The sequence below is a fragment of the Alligator sinensis genome, unplaced genomic scaffold, assembly GCF_000455745.1.
Source record: "Alligator sinensis unplaced genomic scaffold, ASM45574v1 scaffold193_1, whole genome shotgun sequence".
Classification (NCBI taxonomy): Eukaryota; Metazoa; Chordata; order Crocodylia; family Alligatoridae; genus Alligator; species Alligator sinensis.
In genome coordinates, this window is record NW_005842199.1 from 711,553 (window position 1) to 720,630 (window position 9,078).

General features: G+C 39.4%; 1 protein-coding gene across 1 annotated transcript in view; it reads right to left on the reverse strand.

Moving 5' to 3' along the window:
• Positions 1-1,447: 1,447 nt before the first annotated feature.
• Positions 1,448-9,078, reverse strand: part of TEX36 (testis expressed 36) — a 15,456-nt gene continuing 7,825 nt past the window's right edge. The window contains exons 3-4 of the mRNA XM_006026588.2: positions 4,572-4,649; positions 1,448-1,681 (exon numbers count right to left, since the gene is read on the reverse strand). Of these exons, the coding sequence (XP_006026650.2) occupies positions 1,448-1,681; positions 4,572-4,649 (312 nt within the window). The remainder of the gene's footprint in view (positions 1,682-4,571; positions 4,650-9,078) is intronic.

Sequence of the window (9,078 nt, forward strand, 5' to 3'; positions counted from 1 at the left end):
GTGTTGGGTGGGGGTGGGGAGGGAGGGGAGTTTACATCTGCAAGCACCCATGGACAAAAAACAAAGTTGGCACCTATGATAACATGGCTCTGTGGGGAAGATATGGTTCATGAGTCGGGGGGTTGAGCACCCCTGAACTATATCAATGAAAATGATTTGGAGAAGGAAAATTCATTCATTTTTGGACCTAATCTACAAGCCTTCCCCATGATGGGGCCCATAGGAGTTCCATATTCATTACACTTGAAGGTGCCTTTACTTTTCTGTTGCTGTTTAACTAGAAAAGCATGTGTTCTTTCCAGATCCCATCAACTTTTAATTCAATGGAAGTCTTCACAGAGCCTCTCCTTCTATAAACCTCCATGCCCTATCTCCATGAATGTTATGTATAATCACACACATGCAAACATTGTTACATCCCTGCACCTGTACAGTGGATTGGACTAAATCACCCTTGAGGTCTCTTCCAAACCTATAATGATTCTATGATCCCCCTTGTTTTTATATACCTCCTTCTTTGTTATGGGCAATTTTTACATGTTGTTGCTTAATTACCAAGTTTCTCTAATGCTAATTCCCAGCTTTCCATTGAAATGTTTCAGCAAAATGTATCCCATATCTGAAGTTGCAGGGTATGCCTGCAATGGGATTTCTGTATTGTGGTGGGATCTGAACTAGTTCTGTCTGTAGCCACCTGCCCACCTGGCCCCCATTAAACCACCCCTATCCCTACTGGAGGAGTTCTGCAGCGTCCGAGCCACTATCCCTTTCAAGGTATATGGGTATAATCATTGTTTTTTTCCCCAACAAAGAAAAAAGAAAAGAAAACAACTGTATAAAGACAACCATATTTTTCCTCACAAAGTTGTTCATTAAAACGTACTTTATTGTATATCTTGTCATTTGTGTTTTCACAGTAATTTTACTTCCAAGATAACTGCTAATGTCAACAAACTTTCTAACTACAGTAAAAGCTCTGGGAATGGGGGATGCCAGTTAATCAAATATGCCGGTTAATCAAATGTGCACCGTCTGGTGCACTCCCCGGCATCAGTGTGCCGGGGGACAGGAAGGGGGACCCCGTGCAGGCTGCTTTGCCCCACGCAGGCTGATTTGCCCTGGGCTGTGGGCTGAAGAAGTGACAAAGAACGGCTCGGCTTGCGGCAGCAAAGCCGGAAGTCCCCCGGAAGTCCCCCGGAAGTGGTACTTCTGGTTTTACTTTTGCTGCATCCCTTGGATGCTGGTTAGTAGAGTTTTCCGGCTAATAAAGTGCCGGTTAACACAGCTTTTGCTGTAAATCAAAACTGTTTGGCAAGTGCTGCAAGATCTATTTTCCTATATTACATTTACTCTGTCATGTTTGAGTGGTAAGAATTCAGACTAAGGGAAAGGCCATTGATTAGAGTCAGCAGACACCATACAGGAGTTTTGTAATGAATATGCTTGCTTAACTATATTTGTTTTTCATTCTCAGGATGGGCTTATCAATGCAACATCTTTCCAAGTGCTGTTTTGGATATCGCCTACAAAAAGGGCGCTCAGTGTTTTGGTCCCCTGTGAATGATGTTTGATAAATGCTGAAGCCATCATTACTGCTAGGAATGGACTCATGTGCCCATAGAAAGAAATTTTCTGACTTCTGCTGACTTCTTTCAGGTTTAACCTTCTTTCGTCCTAAACCCTGGAAAAAATATCAAAGGAAAATTGATGAAAATTGATTTACCTTTGGGGACCTTGGTTTTACTAATAAAATGGGTAAATTAAAGGGAAAAAAATGCTACTTCATCACAGAAAAAATAAAATTAAAGAACCTGACACAAACATGATCTAAGAATTATGCTGGTCTGCAGCAAGTGATAAAGTTGCAAATATTATTTCCTGGCCTACCTATATACATGTTTCTGGCAGCAAAATGAACTGCACTATAGCACATAGGAAAACTTCAGATAAACAGGTTGACTTTTTTGATTTATTATTATGTGTAAAATAATACTTTGCATTCCTTTATATATTCAAAGTGAAGTACAAGCATTAGCTACATTCATTTTTTCAACACTGTGGGGTAGATGAGTAAATATTGTTGTTTCTGTCCTCCATGTTAAGAAATGGAGACAGAGTATGAAACTAAAATCTTCAAAAGTGTTCTTTATTTTGGAAGGCCATAGAATCTGATTTTCAGACCCCACGACTTTCAGTGAATATAACTTCAGTGATAAATGATCAACATCTCTGATAAGAGAGACTAGATGTTGCACACTGGGCACCAAAAAAGTAAGAAACATTTAAAATCTGGATCTGGGAGAGTTGTCCAAAGTCACAAGGGAGTTGGGAATCAGAGCAGAAATAAGAACATAGGACACAGTGCTCTCTTCACTGCCCACTGCTTCTTTTGTTGCTTTAGAAACATTATATGTAGAGGGGGAAAAAATCAAAATTGAAATTACTGAACATGATGAAGGGCAAAAAAGGACGCTTAAAAATGTACTCCTTCAGAATAAGAGCTCCTGCAACATACCTTAACATACATATCCTAGGTAACACCTCTTGATGAACAGTACTTGCATGGAAAAATGTAGTTTTGATTATCAGGAAAATATACATGAATTCTGCCAAATAGTTTAAAGTAGAAAAAAGGTGGTGGTATCTCCCATTTGCTCAAAAGTTCAAGATGTTGGAGACTTCTCTGCCTGAGATTTGAATTTACATCTTCTACAAGAATACTCTAACCACCAGGTTATTTGGCATTACGAGGGCCAGGACTGCTCTTAATTTCTCCCAATAACACTATTCCACCTTGTGTAATTAAATGTTTATTGCAATAGGGACCAGAATCCATATACCTAACCTCCTAAGCAAGAATTCTATGGTACTAATCTACAGAGTCATTCTCTCTCTCTTTCTCTGTATCAATAAATAGTTATATATTTTATACAAAGTGATACCGAGATTGAAGAGTCTCATCTTAGAATTCCCCATATCCTGCTGGTTAGGGCTGTTTTGTAGAAAATGTGGATTTAAATCCCCTTAGGCACTGAGCTTGGCTCTCACATCTCTGGTAAGTGGGATAAGCACTGAACCACTGGACAAGAGAAGGACTTCCTTCACTATTTTTGTGAATCATTTCCTTTGCTTTCTCGTTTCATGAAAAGGAAACATTTCATTTTGAGTCAAACGACATTTCATGTCGAACAAAATGAATATTTTCAGAGGGGTTTTTTGTATTTATGAGAAAAAACAGAAAATTTAAATTAAACCAATTTTTGTGATTTTTCAGTTCAGTAAACCGCAGATAGGAAGGCCTCTATTCCCCTTGTTCAGTGCAGCAGTAGGCTTCTCTCAAGCTTCACATAAGCAAGCAAAGAGGGGAGTAAGATGATTATGCCTGAGACCCACTGATCAATACTTATGCAGGCCCAGGACTTAAGAAAGAAAGACATCAGCAATTGTCCCAGGCTAAATATTGCAATAATGGATATGGTGAGGCTATGGAGAGGCTGTGTTACAATTCAGAAGCTTGCGTACAGGCTGGGGATTAGATAGTGTTTTCCACAGTCCCTCCGTAATTCCCTTAAAAAAAGACCATTCACTTTAACTTCTGGAAGGAGGGATGATTTTTACATACACAGAAGTGTAAGAATGGCTGTTTCAGAAATCCAGAATGTTCAATTTGCTGCAGAGAAATACAGAGATCACAGCTTTAGGGCAGACTGTGATACTACAAAGCCTAAAAGTTAAGTTTAGTTTCAGTAATTTTGATGTAATTGTAGCTGAGGAATTAGGTGTTTCTTATGTCATTGCTGCTGTTTTCAAAACATGTAATAGCTTTTTTATTATTATATAATTATTATTTCTACTGGCTTACAAATTGACAAATGATTTGAGTGCCCAAGTTGAGATAAAAGGGTCTGACTTTTAGGAGGCAGGTATATGCTTTTTCTGAAAATCAGGCCCCTTTGTGGTGCTCAAATTTGAGACCCAAAATTACTAATGACATTTAAAATAATTAATTGTATTTTGGAATTCAAGCTGAGTAAGTTCATTTCATAAGGCCTGTGCCCCTGACTAAAGACCAAATTCTGGTAGAAGAGCCACATATGCATACACAAAGGGAAAAAATTACAAATGTATCAACAGAAGAGTATGCAAAGCCATCACACACCAAGCACTCAATGCATCCAGATTTTTAAAAAAAATCAATGTAATAATACTTTTGCAGGTGGCCAATCCATCTGTCTGTGAAATAAGAGAAAGTGTCTTGGTTTGAATTGTTAGGTTCCAAAAGAAATCCAGCATGTCTGTATCAGTCTTGCCAGATTCTACATGAGTGTTCCAGACACTTATAAAAGATTAGTTTGGTGGGTCTGTGAAGATATGTTCACATGTTATTACATATAGGAAGATATATCCTAATGTCAATAATTTGTGCATTCAGTATTGCTGCTTCTGTTAATTTTCTTTCATCCCTTTTTTTTTAAGGATCCCTGATGTTTTTGCAAGTGAGAGGAAAAAATGCTGCCTTTAAATAATGGACAAGTTGAGAGAGATGAACTTTTAAGTTTTTGGATACTTACAAAATCAAAGTACTCCCCTCTATTCTGTAAACAATGTTTGTTGTCATGAGATGAAAATGGGAAGTTGTTTACCGCTTGCTAAAAAAAAAGGAAACAAAAGGAAAGACAATGAGTTTTAAGATACTTTTCCCACATGTACTGCAAACAGTTCTCACAGTCTAGGTGCATCTACACGAGATGCTTAATGAGCAGTAGACTAATTGTACTGTGCATTAGTGCACACAGAAAAAAGTGTGCAAATGCAAAGTAGTATTAGTCTACTGTGCATTGTCACACAAAAAGCATGAGATCATGCTAATGCGCAGCATGGCAGCCTACTGCACATTTATTTAGGATTTGATTATACAAGTACTAAATTTAATGTGCAGTAGGCACTGCACATTAATGAACATGTAGATGCATCCTTCAAAAGATGAAACAATTAATAGAGGTACTTTTATTTATTAAATCTTCATCAGTAACCTTTTTCAAAATAATTTAATATTCCAGACACTTGTTGAATATGCACATGATTAAAGATAAATGCAAACTTCCACATTAGAAAAAACAAGTACCAAAATATTAAAAGAAATGTCAAAGCCTTTTTGTATGACTCACTACTGAACCCAAAACTAATTAAAATCGAACTACAAAAGGGTACTCAACACTGAATTTATCTGTGATTTATTTACTGGATATGAATACTATCCAGTAACCCTCTGTGATGGGAAGAAAAGGCATTAGGCACAGAACTACTTTTTAATCTTACTTTTAAATGTACTTTACTAAATTTTGTAAAATTAAAATTTACAAATCAAAAAGAGATCTGAAAATGCGTGTGTGTGTGTGTATAAAATAAATATATAAATAAATTATATCTGTTAACTATTTTTACAAGTGTTTAAGTGTGTGTGTGTATACACACACACACACACACACACACAAACACTTGTAAAAATAGCTAACGGATATAATTTATTTTAAAAGCGCACTGCATGACATTTTAGTGTACATAAAATGGCTAAAATATGAAACTCTAAAAACTTTCTCAACTACTAAATGCCTCCTTTTTGCTTCTCCATATACCATCTTTCTATTTTGTGTTGGTAACTTTCTGTTCTTGCAACTGCTCTAATGATTTTTAGATTTAATATTGTGGCATGAATATTCCAGGTTATTGCTATTAGTCTTCACTGCCATATGGTGTAACTAGTTTTACTGTGGCATAAGATAAAAAGTGATTTCAAATAAACTGTGGTTTATAAAAGAAAATCAAAATCAGTTGTAAAGAAAAATATATTTAGGGCCTGACCCTGCAAGGAGAATCATGGAGATGTAAGGATCTGATTGCAAGGAATTAGTTGCAGGATCATTGCTTGGGTCATGACTAAAGATCTCCTGTTCATGCACTTGATAGATATTGTTCAGCCTTGTGCTGTGGCCTAATCTTCACATGATTTCTCACCCAGTCTTAGCTGGACTGTGGCCATGTGTGTTTTTGCTTAATTATGGAGCTGTACTAGTTTTTCAAGGGCCTGATTCTTTAGCTACTCCATGCAGTGAATTCCTAGGGAAGTCATTGGAAATTTCATAAGTAGAATATATTAATAAAAATATTGATCAGCCACGGGATCAATATTCATTTAGGTCCCAATTTTTGTAAACACTTATGCATCAGAGTTAGAGTTCAGTGTAACCACTTGCATATGTATAAACTTGTAGGATACGCACCCTATGTCTCTTGAGCTATTACTTAAGTGCTCAGTGTAATTGAGAGAGTCACTTACACGTGAGCAGTGAGTTTATTTATAGTTCTTAATTGCTGAAGGAAAAGTGAAAAATAAAAGAAGTATTGATTGAATATTGTCTGTTGAAATTACTGAAGAAATTAAATAAGTAGGAACAGCTATAGTAAAAGGGGTTTAAAACTATAGCAAAGAAAGTACATTGAGGTAATATAATCTAAGAAAGTACTGTATGCTTGAGAAAATTAATTAACCTCACAGCCAGGGAGTTCCTTCACATAGGGAGATTAGAGACAGTCAGCTTCACACATAGTGAGCTTCCAACAGTCTTCATCAGCAGTTTTTTAAGAAGTCAAAACAAAACAAACTTTCTGAAGCTGTGTTTTTATTGACATTGCATTCTAGTCTCTCTACAATGTCTTCTTACTCCTTCTGTTGACGTTCATTCTCTTTTTACTAAGATTGTTCTAATTCATCATACATGGGGGATAGGGCCTTCGTTAATGTAATAGCAAAAACAGCTACACAGACTAAGCAGAGATGATAATAGCATAGGAACTGCCATACCAGTATAGATCAAAGGTCCGTCCAGAGACATAACTAGGGCAGGGCAAACTGGGCAAACACTTTAGACACCCAGCTGACCGTTGAGCACCCAGCTGTGTCCATACACTACCAAGTCTGTCTACCCTTGGTAATTTTTTGCTAAGGGCCTTGTTGCATGTTAATGCTGGGTGGCTCCTGGCGCTCTTAAACCCTGGATTGTCTGCACATTAACACCTTTAAGCGGTTTAAAGCACTCAAAATGCAGCTCAAAGTTACGCCACTCCAGAGCAAGATTCTCTCTTGATCCGCATAATCCAGCTCCTGTTCCATTAAGGTGTGGCTACTTCCCACAGATGTGGTGCTCAAACTGAAGGTGTGACTGCAAGCTAGTGCTAAACCAATCAGCATTTGTGCAGTTCACAGTGGGCATGTCTACACATGCAAATAATGTGGGATCAGTTTACTGTAAAGTACTTTAGTAAACTGACCCAGGCAGGCACCTACACATGCAGGCAGTGTCCAGACAAGCACATACCGCACATTCAGTTGTTCTCCATGCTGCAAGGGAGTAGTACAGAGGGGAAAATAATCCGAGTGCTGCATGTGACAGCAGCATGCACCGCCCAAAGCCAGAGCCTGGCTGGCCGGAGCCACAGTAGGATAGCTGCTGCTGTTGCCCCAGGAGGCCCCTGAGCCCCAGTTAAGGCTGCTGTGGCCAGCACAGTGCTGGCCGCAGCTTCCCCTACCCCACCCAAGGTAATTTGCCTCGCACCACAGTACGCATGGCACAGGCGTTCCCTGAGGACAATTAGTGGCGGCACAAGGAGATAAAGCTCTCCCAGCCCAGGTCCGCGACCACAAGGCTTAGGCTGAGAGATAAGGATCTCCCAGCGGCAGCCCCACAATCGCGGAGTTGGCACCGGGAGCTCCCTGATGCCAGGGCAAGGGGACATTATCCTTGCGCCCTGGCAGCAGGCAGTTCCTGGGGGCAGGAAGCAATCTCCCATCCCCTGCTGCCTGGGAACACATTTGCTCCTGGTCAGGGATTTACATGTGTGCTACTGTGCAGTTACTAGTCACGAGTAAATTTGCTACTTTCATTTGCAGGTAGCAAATATACTCACGATTAGAGCCAATTACTGCGCAGTAAGTGTCTGCACATGTAGATGCAGATACTTACTGCACAGTGATTAGCTCTACAGCACAGTAAAGTGTCTTGTGTAGGTGCGCCCAGTGTAATGCGTAAAAAGACACTAACAATGATTAGAGCCAGATTCCTCAGACAAAGATGAAAATCCACATAATGCACTACAACCCTCTACTCTGCTCCTAAACTCCCCTCCTAACTGCTCCCTTTTAGTCAAATTCTTCTTTCAGTTACATTGCGGTTAGCAAAGTTACTTCAGTTTTAAATCAGTGCAAATAAGGTAGAATGGCTTCTGATCTTACGCTATTACAGAAGCACTACAAAGATACCACCAACACAGGGATATTGAGAGAAATCATCAGAACAGCTACACAGTTGTTAACTAGAAGAGAAGAAATGTCAACCTACAGTAAAAGCCACACTGTCCACTTTGTTTTAGAATGCCAACCACCAAACAAATATGTTGGGTAAACCCAAATGATAGAATCCACTAAAATCAGGACATTTAGCTTTTTTGAAATGGAGACTGAGTTTCCGTTTTTCTGGGGGCCAGAGATCTGGGTGTAAGACAGCCTGAGTTCCAGAAATGGAGTTCAGTTTGCTATGTAGAGTCCAAATTTTGTTAACTTTACCTTGAGTACATCTACACATGTAAATGCTGTGGGGTGGGTTTGCTCCAGAGTATTTTACTCTACAGTAAACCTACTCTAGGCAGGCAGCTACACATGCCGGGATGTGGAAGCAGATTTGCTGCTTATGGCAGCAGTCTGTTCCCAAGCCTTCCGGCCCTGTGCTGGCCCTCTGCAGCAACCAGAGGTAGCTCTAGGCCAGGGGCAGGCAATGTTTTTTGGCCAGAGTGCCGAAAAACCACCAGGTTTACCTTGGAAGGTGCCGGAGTGCCAGCATGCCAGAAAAACAAAATGAGGGCAGGGGGGCGGGGGAAGAGAGGCAGTACATGGCAGGACGCACTGCTTATTAGTATATTTAATAATCATAAATGTTCCCTTTGTTGTTGTGTATTCCTTTTTTGTTAAACATGTTGCAGTGAGAGAGAGAGAAATAAGAGAAAGAGGAGAGAGAGAAAGAGGGA